The sequence below is a fragment of the Spea bombifrons genome, chromosome 5 (genome assembly GCF_027358695.1).
Source record: "Spea bombifrons isolate aSpeBom1 chromosome 5, aSpeBom1.2.pri, whole genome shotgun sequence".
NCBI classification, from domain to species: Eukaryota; Metazoa; Chordata; class Amphibia; order Anura; family Pelobatidae; genus Spea; species Spea bombifrons.
In genome coordinates, this window is record NC_071091.1 from 42403980 (window position 1) to 42427150 (window position 23171).

Here is a 23171-nt window from a genome sequence, read left to right on the forward strand (position 1 = left end):
AAATAATGTAAAAATGCAAGAAATGAACAGGTTTGTAAAACACCATTAGTAAAGAAAGGGTTAATATTGCTTCTTTTCGTAAAGGATTACCATTTAGAATTATTACTTCTCTCTGCGTTTACCATGTGATGTGGGGGAGGAGAATTGACTGCTTGCAAAAAATGACTCAAATGTTGTCAGTTCAATGTTTTCTGGTTGTCAATCTGCTCGGATTACAGAGACGTGCCTGGTTTTGCAAACACCTAGTGCGCAGTCGCCTATTTATAATCAGTAGATAGAGGAATGGCTTCAGCGGTGTAGCGGCGATTGTGTTTGCACTCTCCCAACTATTTTTCGTTTTCAGTTTAGGATTTACAAATGTGTTAATCTCACGTGTTTAATTGTATTTCCATTTATAATAACATTGCTTGCATTTTACTGTGGCATCTCGATAGGACTATAAACCATTTAACCGGCCTTGAAGTATAATCTATTCTGTCGATTTATACCTTATTAAGGTTTGGGCGACCGCTTAAATGTGATTCAATTATTGCCCTCCGAGCACCATTATTAGACTTACACGGCTGGTAGTTTTTAGATACAACCCGCAATTATTGTAGGATCGTTATTATTCGCATATCGTCCGTATGTTTTAGCGTGCTTGCTGACAGTTTATAGCAAGGGGATGCATTTATTGCGGATTTATGAATGGCACTGATATGGAGGAAATACCGTTTCAGAAAGTCAAAACCAGACGGAAGAAATGCCGTTGTTCCCCAATTTCCCGTTTGGATACAATCGCATGCGAAGACGAGTTCGACTGCAAAGAGCTGGAGTCCCTGTTTCAAAATTACAACCTGAAATTGGAACAGACTTCGACCTTGAAAGCACTCGTAATTTTGATCATCACGACAGCGAGTTTGGCGATGGTAGAATTGATGTTTGCGCCTAGCTTGACCATATCCAAAGGCTCGAATCCAGCGCACTGTCTAATATTCATTTCCCTCTTTGTAGTCACCAATGTCAAGTATCTGCAGGTTACCCAACTCAAGCAGATCGTTAAACTCACCTTACTCTTTAGTTTTACTTTCGCTTTTCTCTGCTGTCCTTTCTCTTTGGGAGCCTACGGCTTGGAATCCCCTACTTCTTCAGAACACGGAATGTGGCAACTTATGTTGGTGATATTTGTTTGTTATGCCCTACTCCCCGTTAGGACGTTATTGGCCATTGTATTTGGTTCTATGGTCTCCGTTTCACATATCATCGTTACGGCCACTTCTATAACCCTTGGAAGGCAGATGCTTTGGAAAACGGTAAGATGGATTTAATTACGTAATGTTTTATTTTATAATCAGCACAGGTTTTTTATATATAGGATAGACCAAGAAGTTTGCAAACCACTTTTTTATGTTATTGAATATTTCAATTTAGCACCACAGCACAAAAGAAATACAGTTGTACGTGGTGGTTTTGTAGCTTTTGTTGTGAAACCCGATGTTAATGTCCTTCTCATCAGTACACAACGCTCCTGGGACTTTTTCCCCCATTTACTTCAGTTTAGCCACTATAGCCTGTACTACTACTTTGTTGTTCTAATAAACTGTTTCATTCAAGCCTTAGGGGAATACCCTTTGCCCCTCATCCATCCAGTTTTACCCTTTTTCAGTCTACTATTGTCCTCACCGTTTTCCTCCATCCCCACTAATCTCCCTCAGGGTTATTAAATATTTTTTTTTAAAACGCCCTCCCCCCAATAAACTGTATGGCATTCCTCATTCTAATTCATTGATAACACATGGTCACATAATTATACATTTAGTTACAACAATACACAATGTACACTGAGTTTGTATGGCACAGTACTCCATATTGAATCCACTCGCTCCTCCACTTTGCCCTTGCTTAATCTGTAACCCATTCCATGCAGCCCAGGTGGTTTATAAAAAAAGCCCCCTGCTTGCGACCAATAGAGTCTCTCGAACTTTGAAAATCCTGGTGCCGAAACTTGGCCTGGGGAGACCACTGGTTTCCCCGCTCCAGAAGTTAAAGGTCCGCACGGGCGACAATTAGAGTCGCTCGTACGGACCTTTAACTCTTGGAGTTCCGCCTTTTAGATGTTAAAGGTCCTTAACAACTGACGGCGAAACTACGGATTTCTGCCTCTGTTAACCCCTGAGATGCTGCGTACATAAGGTAGGCTAGATGAGGAAGGGACCAGGGAGATTACTAAACGAAGATGAATTAAATGCAGGGTTGTATACAGCAATGTAGTTTAGCATTAAAAAAACTTGGGTTTATTTAATACTAGATAATAAAGCCTGCGGTACTGCAGACACAGTGGATGGGATGAGAATCCTTAAATATCAAAAAATGTTCATGATTAAATACGTATTGGGACAAATATATTCCAACCTTACTTAACCTCTTCATAACAATGGACGTGCAGGGCATGTCAAGGAAAAACATCCCGTTGGCGACAATTGACATGCTTGGCAGAAAACTTACACCCAAACAGTGTTGCTGTAATGCCTCGATGTCGAGGATCTGCAGCCAGGGCCTTGTGTGGCCTGTCCCCTGACCATCAACGTCTGCCATATATAATGGTGAAATGCCTTGAGGCATTCAGCAACACCGAAAACCTACCCCAGGACACACTGCGCCTCGGGCAATATGGTGGTGTCCTTTAACCAGGGCCGGACTGGGACTGAAAAGCAGCCCTGGAAAAATTTGGAGACCAGCCCCATATAGTTTATCTCACGGTGAAGCTCTTATACCCACACGCACCCCTTATACACATCCGAGTCACACTATTCGCCATTCTTTTTATCTCATTATTTGTATTAAAATGCCAGAAAGCAAAAGTGTTAAAAGGCCCTAATAAATGAAATACATTACACAGAATGCGAACATTTTTAGATGAAAGAGTTCCATTTTATTCAGTGGAACAAAACACTGATCACATTATTCTTCACGATATTCTGGTAAGAAACTTTTATTTCTTTATTAATTCATGTAGACTATTTTTTTCCATATTTAATAAAAGCTATGATTGAGACATGTTTGGTTTTTATTTCCTTTCATTTGACAACGAGTTGTGCACCTCTGCCCCCAGGCTTGCCACTCTGCCCCCCTGATATGCCTTCTAACCCCCTATATGCCACTCTGCCTCCAGAAATGCCTTATACCCCCTATATGCCACTCTGTCCCATGATATGCCTTCTAACCCCCTATATGCCACTCTGCCATATAGGGGGTTAAAAGGCATATCATGGGACAGAATGGCATATAGTGGGTATAAGGCATTCCTGGAGGCAGAGTGGCATGAAGGGGGTTAAAAGGCATATCATGGGGCACTCTGCCTCCAGAAAAGCCTTATGCCCCCCTATATGCCACTCTGCCTCCCTGATATGCTTTATACCCTCCTATATGCCACTCTGCCCCATAATATGCCTTTTAATCCCCGATATGCCACTCTGCCTCCAGAAATGCCTTTTACTCCCCATATGCCACTCTGCCTCCCTGATATGCCTCAACCCTCCTATATGCCCCTCTGCCCCATGATATGCCTTTTAACCCCCTTTTTGCCACTCCACCTCCAGATATGCCTTTTGACCCCCTATATGTCACTGCATCCAGAAATGCCTTATACCCCTATATGCCACTCTGTCCCATGATATGCCTTCTAACCCCCTATATGCCACTCTGCCATATAGGGGGTTAAAAGGCATATCATGGGACAGAGTGGCATATAGGGGGTATAAGGCATTTCTGGAGGCAGAGTGGCATAAAGGGGGTGAAAAGGCATATCATGGGGCACTCTGCCTCCAGAAAAGCCTTATACCCCCCTATATGCCACTCTGCCTCCCTGATATGCCTCAACCCTCCTATATGCCACTCTGTCCCATGATATGCCTTCTAACCCCCTATATGCCACTCTGCCATATAGGAGGTTAAAAGGCATATCATGGGACATTTTTGTTTACTTTATATGGGAAGCCGATCCAGCTTGCCATATTAAATAAAAAATAATATATGCCACTCTGCCCCATGATATGCCTTCTAACCCCCTATATGCCACTCTGTCATATAGGGGGTTAAAAGGCATATCATGGGACAGAGTGGCATATAGGGGGGTATAAGGCATTTCTGGAGGCAGAGTGGCATAAAGGGGGTTAAAAGGCATATCATGGGGCACTCTGCCTACAGAAAAGCCTTATGCCCCCTATATGCCACTCCGCCTCCCCAATATGCTTTATACCCTCCTATATGCCCCTCTGCCCCATGACATCCCTTTTAACTCCCTTTATGCCACTCTGCCTCCAGATATGCCGTTGACCCCCTATATGTCACTCTGCATCCAGAAATGCCTTATACCCCTATATGCCACTCTGGCATATAGGGGGTTAAAAGGCATATCATGGGACAGAGTGGCATATAGGGGGGTATAAGGCATTTCTGGAGGCAGAGTGGCATGAAGGGGGTGAAAAGGCATATCATGGGGCACTCTGCCTCCAGAAAAGCCTCATACCCCCCTATATGCCACTCTGCCTCCCTGATATGCCTCAACCCTCCTATATGCCACTCTGTCCCATGATATGCCTTCTAACCCCCTATATGCCACTCTGCCATATAGGAGGTTAAAAGGCATATCATGGGACATTTTTGTTTACTTTATATGGCAAGCCGATCCAGCTTGCCATATTAAATAAAAAATAATATATGCCACTCTGCCCCATGATATGCCTTCTAACCCCCTATATGCCACTCTGTCATATAGGGGGTTAAAAGGCATATCATGGGACAGAGTGGCATATAGGGGGTATAAGGCATTTCTGGAGGCAGAGTGGCATGAAGGGGGTTAAAAGGCATATCATGGGGCACTCTGCCTCCAGAAAAGCCTTATGCCCCCTATATGCCACTCTGCCTCCCCGATATGCTTTATACCCTCCTATATGCTCCTCTGCCCCATGATATACCTTTTAACCCCCTTTATGCCACTCTGCCTCCAGATATGCCTTTTGACCCCCTATATGTCACTCTGCATCCAGGGGCGTAGGAACCGGGGGGGACGGGGGGGACAGATCCCCCCCAGGAAATCATGCGGGGGGGACCGATAATAGAGAAATCCCCCCCAGGGCTGTGTGAGGTAAGTGCCCTCGGTGCACAGCTGCCCGATCAGCAGCTGCAGCGTGCAGGACTGGTTGGGGAGATCACGGATTTCCCTAACCAGTCCAACATTAAGGGCACACTTACCGGTGTGATCTCTGTCACTGAGCACCGGGCGATGGGATATGACGTTTATATCCCAGCCCCGGCGCTCAACATAAACAGCTGTGCGCAGCAGCACTGCACTAGAGCGGCAAACCACCAGAAGGGAAGGAGGAAGAGAAAGCAGAAAGGAAGAAGAGAAAGGTAAGAGATGTGCAAAACGAGGGGGGGGGTCTGATGTGCAAAACGAGGGGGGGTCTGATGTGCAAAACGAGGGGGGGTCTGATGTGCAAAACGAGGGGGGGTCTGATGTGCAAAACGAGGGGGGGGTCTGATGTGCAAAACGAGGGGGGGGGGTCTGATGTGCAAAACGGGGGGGGGTCTGATGTGCAAAACGAGGGGGGGTCTGATGTGCAAAACGAGGGGGGGCTGATGTGCAAAACGAGGGGGGGCTGATGTGCAAAACGAGGGGGGGGCTGATGTGCAAAACGAGGGGGGGTCTGGTGGTAGATATGTGTGTGTGCATATATATATGGTGAGGCATGTATACGGGCAATGTCTATGAATGTGTATGGGCACTTGGGCAGGCATATGTGTGTGTGTGTATAGGGCAGGTGTGTATATGTGTGTATATGTGTGTGTATGGGCACGCGCATATAAGGGCAGTGTATGTGCATATGTGTGTATGGGCAGTGTATATGTGTACGTCTGTATGGGCAGTGTATATGTGTACGTGTGTATGGGCAGTGTATATGTGTACGTCTGTATAGGCAGTGTATATGTGTACGTGTGTATGGGCAGTGTATATGTGTACGTGTGTATGGGCAGTGTGTATGGGCAGTGTATATTTGTATGTGTGTATGGGCAGTGTATATGTGTATGTGTGCATGGGCAGTGTATATGTGTACGTGTGTATGGGCAGTGTATATGTTTACGTGTGTACGGGCAGTGTATATGTGTACGTGTGTATGGGCAGTGTATGTGTGTATGGGCAGTGTATATGGGTACGTCTGTATGGGCAGTGTATATGGGTACGTGTGTATGGGCAGTGTATATGTGTACGTCTGTATGGGCAGTGTGTATATGTGTATGGGCAGTGTATATGTGTACGTCTGTATGGGCAGTGTATATGTGTGTATATTAGGAGTGTATTTGTCTTATAGTGTATACGTCTGTGTAAGTATGTTCAAGGGCAGTGTATATTTATGGGGAGGCATGTGTGTGTGAGCAGTTTATGTATGCTTGGGCAGGCGTGTAAAAGGGTAGTGCATATGTGTGAGTACTGGCAAGTGTGTATGTGCAGGCAACTGCAGCGTATATGTGTGTTTTTGTGGGCAGGCATGCGTAAGAGCAGTGCATATGTGTGTGTGTATGAGCAGGCATGTCGTACCTAAAGGGAAGAGAATGATTCCCTGTAACACATGTTTAACTCAGGGGTGCCTAGGGTTAAATCCAGGCCTATTTCTGGTTAAAATGAGTGTGTGTGTCACTGTATGTAGCATTTGGACACAAGAGAATATTGCGGGGTGCTACTTGGTCTAGGGCATCATTAATACAAAGCGCCACGTGTTAAATCTAGGGGTAGGCAGAGTAAGTGAAGGATGTGTTTGAATGTGTGTCTGGGTGTGATAGCGTATGTTTGTGGGTATGTTATTGTGCACATCTGTTTTCAGGTGTGTTATGGTGGGCATGTGTCTAGGTATATTAGGGTGGGAATCTTTTTGGGTGTATTATTGTGTGTGTGTGTATGTTAGTGTGTGCATGTGTGTGTATGTTATTCAAGTGTTTAAGTGTATGGATATGTTCCTGTGTGCATGACGTGTTAGGAGTCTTAGATGGTTCCTTCAATACATCATAGTAGTCTCTGTGGCCGTGTCCAGTGCGGTCCATCTGTGGTTGTAAGATTTTTCTGTTTCTGTGGGAATTTTCTCCCATTCATCTAGTAGAACGTTTTATGAGCTGAAGGTGATAAACCAAGACATTTTGGACAGCACTATGCTTCTAACTTTCTGGGAACAGTTTTGGGGAAGGTCTGTGCCCCAGTCTACAAAACAAGGTCCATAAATGCATGGTTACAAAAATTCCCCACAGAAACTCTCCAAAATCTTGTGGAAATCGTTCCCAGAAGAGCGGAAGCCGTTATAGCGCCAAAGGGGGACCAACTACATATTTATCTCTATGTATTTATAATGCAATGTCATAAAAGTCCCTGTTGGTGAAATGGTCAGGTATACCCTACCAGTAAAAATGCTATCCCCCCCAGATTTTTAGGGGTTCCTACGCCCATGTCTGCATCCAGAAATGCCTTATACCCCTATATGCAACTCTGGCATTTAGGGGGTTAAAAGGCATATCATGGGACAGAGTGGCATATAGGGGGATATAAGGCATTTCTGGAGGCAGAGTGGCATATAGGGGGGCACACTTACATACACACACATGCCGATTTTTTTTTTTGTTTTTAACAAATACAAAAAACATTATACAGTACAAAAAATACATTATTTTACTCACCTTCTACTTCTCTTGACTTCCTGGTAGCTGCACACCGTTCTCCTCTATGCTGACAGCCAGGATGCCACTGACCTGACATCCGGTGCTGCAGCAGTCTGAGTGCGAGGGGGCGGAGCTTCCACCTCACGCTGCTCCCATCACTATGCAGCCATCAGACTGCTGGGAATGTAATCTAAACGGCCGGTGCGTGCTGATGCCACCGGCCGGAGCTACTTTAACACTTTTTTTTATTATTTATATGGTAAACTGGATCGGCTTGCCATATAAAGTAAAAAAAAAAAGTATTAAAGCAGAGGCGGCCGGCGGCATCAGCACGCATCGGCCGTTCAGATTACATTCCCAGCAATCTGATGGCCGCATAGTGATGGGAGCAGCGTGAGGGGTGAAAGGTCAGTGCGAGGGGGCGGAGCTTTCACCCCTCACACTGCTCCCATCACTAGACGGCCATCGCACACGGCTGCTGGGTGCTGATGCCGGCCGGCCGCATCAGCACCCAGCGGCCGCTTTGATTAGATTTCGGGCAGCCTGGGGGGCAGCTCAGCGGCTGTCTATATGGTAAGTCTGCCGGCCGCCCAGCCCACGTACCTTCCGGCCCACCGGGAAATTTCCCGGTATCCCGGTGGACCAGTCCGGCCCTGCCTTTAACCCCTTAGTGACAATGGCTGTTTTAACATTTCTGCAATGCTTGTATTTATGTATAATTTTCTTCTTTCTCATTTACTGTACCCGCACAAGTTATTTATAGTTGCAATGCCTGCCAACAATTGCAACAGCGTTGCTACGGACACCCTTTGCCCCACCACGTCGCTCTTTTGAGGGTACATTAAGCACGTGAAGTTACAGAGAGGGAGTTCGTTCGGGAACCCTGGTCTGATCTGTAGGACCAGGGTTTACCCAGCCGTGTCTCTGGAGATCTGGCCCGGCTACAGTGCGGACTGTTCTTGGGGATGTTTCTGAGACAGGGTCCTGACATCGTATCCCGTCACTTTTGGAACGTAACATCTTCAGACCCTGAGTTCTCCATTGGTACCCTGGGATTGACGTCGCTCCCTTGCATAACCCCCCCCCCGAGATAGTGACTCTTTGGCCATTGCTGGCCATACAACTGTATGGCAGCACTGGTCTGTCTGGTGGTTGATGGGATTATACTGTGCTGTAGAAGTCTGCATTGGGAGGCGGGTCCCACGGGACCCGCCAAAAAACTTGCGGGCGCGGGCGGTCTTTCTGGGGCTGTGGGTGGGAGCGGGCAGGATTGGCCACAAATGTGGCGGGAGCAGAACACCCACATTGCGGGAGCGGGATTCAATACAGCGGGAGCGGGATTAAAAAAGCAGTCCCGCGCAGGGCTCTACTGTGCTGTCCCCTATAGAGAGTTCTGTTTTACCCCTACACTAAATCTCGGCTAGTGCTTGGGGGAATATCAAGAATTAATCCCTTGAGCAATTAAGCTTTCAGCGGCAAGAAAGATCTCTATGGCGGAGCTACTCAGTCCATCACAAAGGGCTTTCTTTAGATGCCATTATTTTGAAAGTATAAAATATAGTGCCAAATTTAGAAAAAATGACTTTTTCTCACTTTTCTTTGGAAAATCTTTTACTCATCTACAAAAGCTAATGAAAAAACCTGCTAAATAGAGTCTACTATTTGCCCTGAGATTAGACATGCTCAATGTTTTTATGGTGTTTTTTTTATTTTTTTATTTTTTTTAGGGCAATAAGTATAGTAGCGTTTTGCCTTTTTTAAAATCATTATTTTCTCCAAATCTGGTCATTCTATTTGGGACATCTTTGAAGCCAGCCATTTCAATTTACCCCATCAAACCATATATGTTTGAAAACCAGACACCGCAGGATATTTAAAATGCTGGTGGTATTTTTTTGTGTGCTTTTTGTTTCACACACATTCAGGTATGCATTTACTGCTCCTGATATACAGTATCTCACAAAAGTGAGTACACCCCTCACATTTTTGTAAATATTTTATTATATCTTTTCATGTAACAACACTGAAGAAATAACACTCTGCTACAATGTAAAGTAGTGAATGTAGTGAGCGTATAACAGTGTACATTTGCTGTTCCCTTAACAATAACTCAACACACAGCCATTAACGTCTAAACCTTGGCAACAAAAGTGAGTACACCCCCAAGTGGAAATGCCCAAATTGGGCCCAATTAGCAATTTTCCCTCCCCAGTGTCCTATGACTCGTTACTGTTACAAGGTCTCGGGTGTAAATGGGGAGCTGGTGTGTAAAATGTGGTGTTATCGTTCTCACACTCTCTCATACTGGTCACTGGACGTTGAACATGGCACCTCTTGGCAAAGATCTCTCTGAGGATCTGAATAAAATACTTGTTGCTCTACATAAAGATGGCCTAGGCTATAAGAAGATTGCCAAGACCCTGAAACTGAGCTGCAGCACAGTGGGCAAGACCATACAGCGGTTTCACAGGACAGGTTCCACTCAGAACAGTGCATGTGGTCAGCATCATATCCAGAGGTTGTCTTTGGTAAATAGATGTATGAGTGCTGCCAGCATTGCATTGAGGTTGAAGAGGTGGGGGGGGGGCAAGCCTGTCAGTACTCAGACCATAATATCAGAAAGAGGGGCGCATAAACGTGGAAAAAAATAAAAACACAATAGTGTAGTACAATCAAATATAGTGATGTGATGAATAATATATTGCACTCACAAAGGTGATAAGTAAAGAAGGCCCATCAGATGGAAGATAATCTTCTTGAAGTCTGGAAAGCAAAAAAGGAAACCAATGGTGCAGTATTACAAAGCTTATGTTTAATATAAAGAAGCTCGTAAACTCACAAGAATGTTGGCATAACCGATAATGTTATGCTAAAAGGCTCAATATAAAATGTCTAACGAAAGAAAGTGGTAGTCCAAATCTCCAACGAAAGATAATAGTAGCAGCAGTCTCAACGCGTTTCGTAGCGATACGACCTCTACTTCCGGCATTTATAGGTGTCTCATTAACGTCCTCACGGATGCTTGCGTTGTAATCGCGTCATCACGCAGTGCCATGTTAGCATGATCGCCTTCGTATCATCGGGAATCGCGGCTGCATCCACCCGGTCGCATACATAAAGATCGCGTCATCGCGTATGCTGACGCGAATACGTACGCGTCATCCCGTCGTCCGTACTGGTCTCTGCGTCCAATGATGCGTTAAATAAAGTTCATTCAAATGAAGGTAGGGGGATAATCAAATAAATTATATGTTCTTCTCTCCCCACAAATAGGACTCGGACATGAAAAAAGAACAGCCCCCGGACATGAAAAAAGAACAGCCCCCCGGACAAGGGCAAATATAATCAATAAAAATATATATACAACCTAAATATATATGTCTAGACTATTATTGGAATAGATGTATATACCAATGTATAAATAATATAAGGAAGGAAAAAAGAGGTATCTATAAAAAAATACCATAGAAAGAATACCATAAAGAGTTATCCCTAGAAGGAAGAAGAAAGAAGGTCTAACATACTGTGGTGAATTGAAAATATAAATAGATATAAATAAATATCAAAAATAATAGATATATATAAAAAATGATAATATACACTATTTATACATATTATATTATCCATACATTTATATACACTGTACTTATACACACATTTATATATTTACACTTAATTTTCAATACATTTTTTTTTATTTTGTATATATTTATATATTCATATCTATATATCTACATATCTCTTATCATTTTTTATTTATATCTATTATTTTTGATATTTATTTATATCTATTTATATTTCCAATTCACCACAGTATGTTAGACCTTCTTTCTCCTTCCTTCTACCTTCATTTGAATGAACTTTATTTAACACATCATTGGACGCAGAGACCAGTACGGACGACGGGATGACGCGTACGTATTCGCGAAAGCCGAAAGCCTCCCGGGAGCTCTTGAGTAAATCTGCAGAACTAACAGAGTGGCAAGAGCAGATCTGGGAGAAGTAAATAATTCAGACACACACAAGGTGTTCATTTTCAGTAACTTCTCAATTTATTCATTGTTGCGAGCAGGTTTAAATACTGTTTCAGGGAGACTGATAAATTTTTCTTTGTGAATGATTTTGTAACAATCCGCATATAGTGCAGGGGCGTCCAACCTGCGGCCCTCCAGCTGCTGCAGAACTACATCTCCCATACTACTCAGCCAGCCCCTTAGCTGAAAGAGAATTGTGGGAGATGTAGTCCTGCAGCAGCTGGAGGACCGCAGGTTGGACAGCCCTGATATAGTGGGTACAACTAATCCACATCAAATATAGACTAAGGTCAAAAGTTCTTATTTACATAAGAGTGAATATCATCCTAGCATACGGACAAGTAAACATGTTATCTCGTTACTTAAGGATGAGAAAGAAATCATTAACAAGACTTGTCTACGTTGGCAAAAGATGTATATTTAATACAAAATGGTGTTCATCTAAATACCATATTTACAATCCCTCCTTTTATCACAACGTGATAACTTTACTTGCTTTCATCATATTGAATGCATAATATCATCAAATTTAACTTTGGTCGATCCACGCTTGACTTGAAATGTGTTACTATTGCTGTATATTTCAGTCCAGGTGGTAAGGCCAAATACCTGTGTGGCCATAACAATAGCCACAACTATGATAGCCGTCCCACTGATTGTTCAAGAGTCTCTTATCCCTTTCTGTCATGGTTTGACATGGTTCGAGAAGCATGAATCCATGATGATGACTCTTCTGTAAGGACAGCAGTTCTTGTTACAGCCAATATGGTGGTCCAGAGACTTGTTGGTTTTCGTCAACTGCTTTACGACCACTCTGTCTCCAGGCTTGTGTGTCGGTTGACCTGAAGGTAAAGGAAGAGACAGAGAAACATCACCATAGACACCATTCAATTTCTCTATCAAAAGTGTAAACAGAATAGGTAGCTCAACAATATAGAGGGTAGGACCAAATGAGAACTGGTATTGAGATAAGGTTGTGTACCTTCCTTTACAACCTAAAGCAAATGAGTGTAGTGTTTTCTGTATGTAGTATTTAACATGGAGAGCAGGAGCCAGCACTACTTGATAGTAGTTATACAGAGCAGTTCTTTATTCAGCTCAGATCCAAAACATAACATTCAAACTGTCAACTGAACTCAAACTTAAAATGGCCACTGACCATAGAGTTCCCCACAAACCGTCCAGAGTGTCCTTTCTTAAAGCAACAGTAGACTACATCTCCCAAACTATTTTCAAATCCCCCCTTTTAAACATACATTACTGAACAGTAAAGAAACTATAAAAATGAAGCTAAATATACTTTATCCTATAACATAATCTTTCAGTCTCTCGGGAGGGCGTATTACTCTTCCAGATCGGGATGTTTTGCAAGCAGCTTCTGTAGACTCTAGAGGGACTTGGTCTCCATCTGAACCTGGCACTTCAGCCTCCAAGTCTGTATCGTGTGTGATTGTCGACTCTGCTCTACAAGTACCTGTGGCTCTGAGTGGTCTTGATCATATGTATTATCCATCCTGAGATGACGCCGGTTTCTCCTGTACTTTCTGCCATCCGGTGTTTCAATTACATAAGATCTTGGCTCAGGACCAACAAATAATATCTTTGCAGGCTGCCAACCAACTGATGTCTCCATACGCACTGCATCCCCTTTTTGGAAGGCTGGTAGTAACTTGGCGCCATGATCATACTAAACTTTCTGCCTGCGCTGAATGTCTCTCGATCCCCGGTGTGCATTCTTTGGAATCTGGGGCTTTAATGCAGCAGCCACAACAGGTAACTTGGTTCGAAGAGTCCGACCCATTAAGAGCTGTGCGGGGGAATAGGCCATTCCAGTGATTGGAGTGTTGCCTAGCTCTAAAAGCCCAATATGAGGATCCACCCCCGATTCCCATGTCTTTTGGAGCATGAGTTTAATAGTTTTTACTGTCCTTTCTGCTAGTCCATTAGATTGTGGGTACCCAGGACTAGAGTGAGTAAACTTTATCCCCCATGCTGCAGCAAATGCCTTCATCTCGGCACTGGCAAAGGGTACATGATCACTGATTACTTCTGTTGGGATGCCATGTCTAGCAAAGGTGGCTTTCAGTTTGCCAATAACGGTTGATGACTTATCAGACATCTTTAACACTTCAGGGTATTTGGAAAAATAGTCCAGTATCACAAGGAAAGAGCACCCTTTCCAATCAAAAATGTCTATTGCCAGTTTTTGCCAAGGAAGATGAGGAATTTTGTGCGAGAGTAATAGCTCTTTTTGGTTCCCAGGTAGATAACTAGCACAAATCTTGCAGGTCTCTACCATTTGATGAATGTCCTTGGACATGCTGGGCCAGAATAGGATCATCTGAGCCCGCATTTTGGTTTTCTGTATACCTTGATGGCACTCGTGCAGACTCTGCGAGCATTCTGAGGAACCACAATCTTTTCACCAAGCAAAAGGAGATCATCCTCCTTGCGCAGCAAGTGCTTAAATTGCGAAAATGGCTGCAGACTTGGATGAAGTTGCCTTTTTCTTTGTGGCCAACCATGATATAGAAGATGTTTAATTTCCGATAAGCATTTATCTTCTGCTGTGGCCTTCTGTAAATAAGATAACATCTCAGTCCCAATAGTTTCTGATGCTGAAAGTGTATAAATTACCTTTTCTTCAGATAACATATCCTTTGGTGTCAGCAATAAGCATGTCACGCCCAGCAGTGTAAGAAATCACCAGGTCATATCTCTGCAGTTGTAAGAGCGTTCTTTGGAGTCTTGCTGGCGCTTTGCTTAGTGGTTTAGTAAGTATAGCTTCAAGAGGCTTATGGTCAGACTGCACTGTAATAGTTTTGCCAAATATGAACTGATTGAACTTTTTAGTAGCGTAAACAATTGTCCTTTTCCTTGGTTAAATGTCTTATCTCTCAGTATTGCCCCAATAAATAAAGTCTCAACTGTTTTTACTATCTCACCCTTCTGGCTCCTGGATTTACAGCATTTTGCAAAGTGATTATTTTTGTTGCATGTGTAACAAACACACCCAAATGCTGGGCATCTTTGAGGTGGGTGAACCCTGCCACACTTAGGGCACACATTCTGTTGATGCTCAGCCCTTGTAGCACAGTGAGGTTTGTACTTGCTGCCTCTAGTAGCCTCTGCTGGCTTAGAGAGAGTAGATTTGTACTCCAATGAGTGAATAGGCTGGTAAGCGCATGCTGACATGTTTGCAGCCATAACTTGAACCTGGGCTTTTGTGGCTTCAGCAGCCTGACACATCTCTACTGCCTTTTGAAGTGTGAGGTCAGTCTCTCTGAGCAGACATTCTTTAAGTCTGGCATCAGTAACACTAAAAACCAATTTGTCTCTTAACATGTCATCAAGTATAGTCCCAAATTCACAGTCTCTTGCCTTCACTCTTAGTTCTGTCATATATCTTTCAATACCTTGCCCCTCCAGATGTGGATGTGTCCAAAATTGGTGTCGCTCAAACACAACATTTTTCTTTGGATTACAGTGGTCCCTGAACAACTTCAGCACTGAATTTAAGGTTCTTTCAACAGGCAAGGCTGATTCCAGTGTGTTGTAAACCTCTTGTCCTTCCCCACCCACAACATGTAGGGCTATGGCAATCTGAGTCTTCTGCTCCTTCTTATAAAGTTCAACTGCCTCAGCATAAATTAAAAATCTCTGCTCCCATCTCCTCCAGTTTTCACTCACATTTCCTGTGAACTGCAGAGGGTCTGGTGGTTTGAAAAACTCCATGCTGATGCTGTATAAGCTATAAATAAAGTCCTTGTAGCAATATCCTCAGGCAAGTGACTTTTTCACTTCTGACACCATGTAGTGTTTTCTGTATGTAGTATTTAACATGGAGAGCAGGAGCCAGCACTACTTGATAGTAGTTATACAGAGCAGTTCTTTATTCAGCTCAGATCCAAAACATAACATTCAAACTGTCAACTGAACTCAAACTTAAAATGGCCACTGACCATAGAGTTCCTCACAAACAGTCCAGAGTGTCCTTTCTTAAAGCAACAGTATACCACAATGAGTATTAAAACTATTACTATTCTCTAATAAGGTCCCTGAATGGTATGTTAGAATACAGCTGGTGTTGTGTGTGTTTGTGTGGTGATATAGAATGTTTAAAAGTATCCAATCAGTAAAACTGTGTGTAGTGGTTTAGAAATATTAAAACAAATACAAAAAATGGGGCGTGTTCTCGATGGCGATCTGAGCGGACGCAAGGTGAAGGAGCTCCGCGCTTACCCAGCCTAATAGCATTCCATCCACATCCATCAGTGGCTGTTTTAGCAGTGTTGCCTCACCCAGACTGCTACACGCACATGTCGGGTCACCGCACGAAAAAATCTGTGAAAATGCCGAACTTTTTTGAGCCGAAACTCCGCAAGAAACATTCCTCTCGCACGTCGGGCCTACCTCGGAGGACTCTGACGCTTCCACAGGCCCAGCCTTATCCTCCCGCTCCAGGCCTCCAACACCATCGGATACCCAACAGGACAACTTGGATCAAGACATACACGCACTCACCTCACACATGATGAAATCGCTCCTCCGTGAAATGCGGGAGCAGCTCCGCCAAGACTTCCAAGACATTGCTAACTCCATCCGCCGTGACCTGGATGGCCTGGGGGATCGCACAGACCACCTGGAGAGGCGCATGGAAGAATTCGCGGATGCCCACAACCCCTCGTGGATGACCATACAGCTCTTAAATCGGAGCTCGCACACCTCCAGACGAAGGTGATGGACCTGGAGGACCGTTCCCGACGGAACAATATACGCCTGCGGAGCATTCCAGAGGAGATAGGCCAAGAGGCCTTACAAGATTTCGTCACAGACCTCTTCAAACATCTCCTGGGTGAAGGTAATAACGCCGACATACGCCTAGACAGACTGTATCGCGCCGCTAGGCCCAAAGCACTTTCACTGAAATCCCCCAGGGACGTTCTGACTAGGGTGCATTTCTATGATACCAAAGAAAAGATTATGCAAGCAGCCAGACGTAAACCTGACCTGCCTCCTCGCTTTCAGAACATCATGTTACTTACCGACCTCTCCCAACTTACCCTCCAGCGACGCCGCTCCTTTGCACCGTTGACGAGCCTCTTGCGATCCCACCAGATCTCCTACAGATGGGGTTACCCCATCCGCCTCATCGTCGTCAGAGATGGCAACACGTCTATCCTACACACCCTGGAGGACGGCACCGCCAGATGCCGTGAAGGACAAAGCCTCCCCGCAGAAAAAACTGAAAAGGGACTGGTCCACAAAAACCTGATGGACTGCACTGCTCTCCAGGACGGTAACCCATTGACTCACACATGTTGGGCTACCCACTGTTGCCTAGGCCTAGAACGGTTCGGCTGCAATTTGGGACCTTTTTTTTTTTTTTTCTGTTTGATCTCTGATATGTTTATTTTTTCTGCACCACATACACACTTTTGCCTTTCTCGGGCACCCCCGAGTTATACCCGTCTTATTATGTGCACTCAGCGCTTCTATGCTTTAGCTCTGGCCCACAGAGGTCCGTGACCTTTCTCGCCCCACTCAGGGGCTCTAGTTTATTTCCCTTAACGGGGCATTACTCACTGGCACTACAAACGCCAACACATACTCTTCCCTCTCCACGACATTCACTCACACATGCTCTCTACTCATACTTCCACCTTGCCTCCACATACAGCCAAGCTCAGTTTATTTCTGGCTGCGCGGACTCCCCCTAAACGAGTCTCTACCACCTACACCTCTCCACCCCCCGGTGCTATCTACCTCTTTAGCGCACTTTCTCAATCCCATGTTTGGGCAATATGTCCTAGTTCTCCATTTTTCTTGTTTTATACACTTTTTCTTTATGTTTTTCGTCAGTGATGTATTTATTTGGATTGTTTTACATTATTACGCTGCCGTGCCTTGTCTGGTCGGGTGTGGTCGCCCATGCGGTGCTCCCTTGCATTCCATGTTGGAGGCTTAGCCCCCCTTCGGGTCCTTCCTCCTATATAATTTTCCACGCCACATTCCCATGGCTGAATTAATCATACTTTCCATCAACGCCAAGGGTCTTAATACGCCCCAGAAGAGGCACTCTCTAGGGACTGAAGCCAAGTCCCATAAAGCTAATATCGTTTGTGTTCAAGAGACACACTTTAAAAAGTCTAGCACGATTAACTTGTTTTCCAAGCGTTTCACCTGGCAGTATCACTCCATGGCTGCTACCAAAAGGGCGGGTGTCTCGCTCCTCTTTTCCAATGCCTTGTCATTTTCTCTGATACGTAAATGCCCCGACCCGCAGGGACGCTACCTCATATTGGTGTGTGACATTAATTCCATCCGCTATACCGTAGCCTCCTTTTATGCTCCCAATACCTCCCAAACACAATTTTTTGGCTCGTTTTTGTCAAAATTAGATGCCCTAAAGCAAGGCCAGGTAATCTTATGTGGGGACTTGAACGCCGCCCTACACTCCCAACTGGACAGCTCCACCTACAGAGACTCCACACACGCCTCCCGAACCCACACACTCGCCTCCACTATGTCCTCTTTATTACACTCTCACCAACTATTTGATGCCTGGAGGGTCCTACATCCCTCTGAACGCGACTACACGTTTCAGAACGCGTACTACCGCACCTTCTTACCTATTTTAGGGCCTCATCTCCTATCACTCTTCCGTTCCTTTATGTCGTCAGGTACCATCCCTCCCGAGAATCTCAGGGCTCACGTCGTCACCTTAGCTAAGCCGGGTAAACCACCCACTATATGCCCCAATTTTCACCCCATCTCGCTCCTCAATACCGACCTCAAAATCTATGCGAAAATATTGGGCGAACAGGCTGGCCCCCCTACTGCCTTCCCTTCTTCACCCAGACCAGGTCGGCTTTGTTTTAGGTCGCCAACCCTCCGACAACACCCGCAAATTTATAAATTCCCTTTGGGACGCAGCCAAACATAAACGCCCCAGCCTCTTTATCTCCTTCGATGCCGAAAAGGCGTTCGACAGGCTCCACTGGAGGTTCTTGTCGCGCGTTCTTCATAAATTTAATTTCCCCCCTCTATTTATACAGGCGATCCTGGCACTCTACACGTTTCCCACAGCTCCTCCCCGTTCCCCATCACTAACGCCACGCGTCAGGGTTGCCCCTTATCCCCTTACTATAGCCTTACTATACACGCTTGCACTTGAAGCATTAGCGGCAAACATACGTTCGGATCCCTTAATATCTGGCTTCCCTTTACCCAACGGCAACACTAGCAAGCTCGGGTTATTCGCGGATGACATCCTGGCATCGGTTACTTCCCCGGAACGGTCCTCTTCTCCCAACTCTCCCGCTATTCCAAGGTCTCCTTTCACACCATCAACATATCCAAAACGCAGGCAATGTGTCTCCATCTGGACCCGGGTTGCAAGGCCAGTCTATCCTCCGCTTACAAGTTCGTGTGGAGGTCTTCCTACCTCTCCTATCTGGGCATTCGATTGCCCAAATCACTACACGACCTGAACGCCTTTAATATAGTGCGGGTGTGGGACTCTGTGAGACGTGATATTGTCAGGTGGAGGGGTTTTGAACTCTCTTGGCTGGGCAGGGTGAATGCCTTGAAAATGACAGCTCTCCCTAAATTGCTATATGTGTTTCGGACGATTCTAGTTAAACCCCCTCGTGGCCTCTTACACTCTATTCAAAAATTATTTGTTTCTTTCACGTGTGTCAGAAGTAGATCCAGAGTAGCGAACAGTTCCCGCTTTGTGCCTCGTTTACAAGGTGGCCTGGGTGTACCCCACATAGAATACTACCACGAAGCTTGCATACTAGCGCAGACACTCCCGTTTCTCTCGCCCCCCGACTTGGACGTCTCAGGAAAATAGCGTTATTTCCCTCTCACGATTGACCAACTTTTGTGGCTACGCCGCAATAAGCGCCCGCACCTCCCACCCCTGCCCCCTGACGACTAGGCACGCCATTGACACATGGGATAGGGCAGCTAAGCATTTTCCCTCCCTACACCGCCTTACTCACATCTCCCCTTTACGGATTTTGGAAGTACTCATTCCGGATCTAACAATCTCCCATTGGGTTCGCCCTGGCCTCTACATGTTAGGCGACCTCTTTATGAACGGGGTATTGCTCCCCTTTTCGTATCTCATTTCCACGCACGACATTCCAAGACATGATTTTTTTAAATACCTCCAAATCCGCCATCTGCTCAGCTCGCTGCCTTCTCCTGTGTGTCACTCCTCCCCGTTCCTCCACCAACTGACTGCCCTACACGAGTCGGCTCCCAGGTTCCAGGGAGTTACTTCCATCTGGTACTCCCTGTTGATTGCCCGCTTCTCTGCCCGCAAACTGCCTCATATGCTAGCCTGAGAAAGGGAGCTGCACACAGAGTTTCCATTGGAATCCTGGTTGGAGGTGGAGGAGGCGATGCGGGGGGTCACCCACTGCACTAACCATATAGAGCTCCAGAAGAAGCTCAGCTGTCTCTGGTACCTCACCCCGGTTCGTCTCTGCCACATGTGGCCCAATCAATCTAGACTCTGCTGGAGGGGTTGCGGGCACACGGGCTCCATTCTTCACATATGGTGGAGCTGTCCAGTACTGACACCGCTTTGGAGGGAAATATTTGCTCTGTTACGCCGCATTTTTCACTGCCCTTTTGACTTTCTTCCGGAATTAGCCCTGCTCCACAAATTCCCCGACCCCTTTCTCCACCCGACTCGCAAACTCCTCATACATATTCTCTTAGCCACTAAATTTTGCATTGCCAAACAATGTTTCTCCTGCCCACGGGTTATTTCACGGTCCTACCTGGGTAAATGCCTCGTGTACAAACTCGATGTGTAACGGCTTTCTTTCTTTAAACCATGTTGCTCACAGTGCCATAGTACTGTCCTGCGTGACGGTTGTTATTTGCTAACTGTGCTAATCTGTTGTCATCTTCCTGTACCACGGCTCCGACGAATAAAAAACTTTTAAATAAAAAAAAAAAAAAAAATACAAAAAATAGGGTCAGCTGCAGGGCCCTTGCAGCTAGACTCTAAAATAAATTGCATAAAATAACTTTCCTATAAGATCTATAAGGGTATCTCGTTATGATAAAATAGGTATAAAATGGGGAGGAAAAAAACAAAACAAAAAAAATGGTTATTAAAATAACACAATATGCTCAAGGCAGTTGATTATAACATCAAGAAATAATGTCTCTCGTGTGAAATATGTACAAATTGTTGGTTTCTATAAATATATCAAAGACCGAGTGGATGACAACAGGCCCGGACTGGCCATCGGGCACACCGGGCATTTGCCCGGTGGGCCGGGCCACGGCAGGGCCGCACTGACTTAGGGGCTGATGGAGCTACAGCTCCAGGCCCCTACCCTACCTACGGCCGCATTAACGCAGGGCATAAGGGGCACCTGCCCCTTAAGCCCGCCGCAACTGCGACCGGGTCCGCCACTCTAAGGGGCCGGGAAGTCCCCACCAAGGCCGGCCTTACGGGTCTGCGGCCGCACAGGGTTTAAATTAAAACATCGTAGTTTTTTTTTTTCAACTTTATTTAACATCCTACATGTTAAATAAAGTTAAAAAAAACTTTATTTAACATGGAGGATGTTAAATAAAGTTGAAAAAAACCCCCCGATGTTTCAATTTAAACCCTGTGCGGCCGCAGACCTCTAAGGCCGGCACTGGTGGGGGCTTCCCGGCCCCTTAGGGCAGGGCCGACCTTTGGGGTGTGCGACCGCATAGGGCGCCACACTCCAGGGGGGGGGCGGCGGCGGTGGTGGGGGGCGGTCCGCACCGGGTGCCGCTCATCAGGGGGTGCCAACTTGCGGCACCCGGCACTCCTCCAGAGACGGACAGTAATGTCCGCCGCTGGAGGAGCAGGCTCGCAAGGGAGCGGTATCGGAGGTCTTTAACAGACCTCCGGTTCCCTTGAGTGATTTTAAGCCGGGTTCAACCCGGCTTAAAATCACTCAAGGGAGCCGGGGGTCTGTTAAAGACCTCCGATACCGCTCCCTTGTGATCCGTGCGGCAACAGCTGCTGTGCGCCGGGGTTTGCTGTCAGATCCCGGCGCACAGCACTGAAGCCGCGCCCACCGCTGTCCGTGCCCTCTGACCCGGAAGAAGACAGAGAAGACAGAAGAACTGAAGAAGTAGAAAAGAAGCTGAAAGAAGAAAAGAAAGGTAGGCAACCATTAAGTGAGAGTGGATTGGTGTATATGTGTGGATTGGTGTATATGTGTGGATTGGTGTATGTGTGTGGATTGGTATGTGTGTGGATTGGTATGTGTGTGTGGATTGGTATGTGTGTGTGGATTGGTATGTGTGTGTGGATTGGTATGTGTGTGTGGATTGGTATGTGTGTGTGGATTGGTATGTGTGTGGATTGGTGTATGTGTGGATTGGTATGTGTGTGGATTGGTGTATGTGTGGATTAGTGTATGTGTGGATTGGTATGTGTGTGGATTGGTGTATGTGTGTGGATTGGTATGTGTGTGGCTTAGTATATATGTGTGGATTGGTATATATGTGTGGATTGGTATATATGTGTGGATTGGTATATATGTGTGGATTGGTGTATGTGTCTGGATGAGTATGTGTCTGGATGAGTATGTGTCTGGATGAGTATGTGTCTGGATGAGTATGTGTGTGAGAGTGATGGGTGTTATGCTGTACCATTTCCAATGTCTTTTTCATGATCTAATTATGCTCTAAAAGTACATCATAACTCCCATCACTCTATACTGTTCCATACAGTGGCAGAGCTGGGAGGCAGAGGCCTTGCACCCCCACCGCAGGACTCCTGAAAGGTAAGTGAACTTCAAAGAGGGAGAGGGTAGATAGTTAGGAGGGGGTAGTTGCGGCGGGCTTAAGGGGCTCTGCGTTAATGCGGCCATATAGGACCAGTCAGTCCGGTCCTGACTGGGCCTATTTTAAGGTGGGGGCCTGGAGCTGCAGCTCCATCAGCCCCTAATTCAATCCTGCCCTGTCACAGGCGCGGTCGCAGTTGCTGCTTGCTCCGGCAACAAGGTAAGTAGGGTGAGGGAGGGGGGTGCAGTGAGAAGGGGCAGAGGGGGGTTAGATAGTGAGAAAGGGGGAGAGGGGATAGATAGAGGTGGTACATATTGAGAAGTGGGGAAGGGGGTTACATAGTGAAAAGGGGCAGATAAGATGAAGAGAGGGGGTAGTGTGAATGCGTATGAGAATGAATGAATAAATGTGTGGATGAATTGTGTGAATGCGTATGACAATTAATGAATTCATGTGAGGATGAATTGTGTGAATGATTTGTGAGACTGCATTAATGAATGTGTTAATGATTTGTGTGAATTATTAAATGCAAAGATGGTACATGAAGGGTGGGCTTTAACAAGAAATAAATAAATATGGGCTGCTCAGGCTTAAATGCCCGGGCCTATTTTTTGTCCCAGTCCGGGCCTGGATGACAATAATATTGCTGTTTGT

The 23171-nt window shown here is 45.5% G+C and overlaps 1 protein-coding gene across 1 annotated transcript in view; it reads left to right on the forward strand.

Annotated features, from left to right (window-relative positions):
* Positions 1 to 510: 510 nt before the first annotated feature.
* ADCY1 (adenylate cyclase 1) overlaps positions 511 to 23171 on the forward strand; it is an 854652-nt gene continuing 831991 nt past the window's right edge. The window contains exon 1 of the mRNA XM_053467783.1: positions 511 to 1292. Within this exon, the coding sequence (XP_053323758.1) occupies positions 684 to 1292 (609 nt within the window). The 5' untranslated portion in view covers positions 511 to 683. The remainder of the gene's footprint in view (positions 1293 to 23171) is intronic.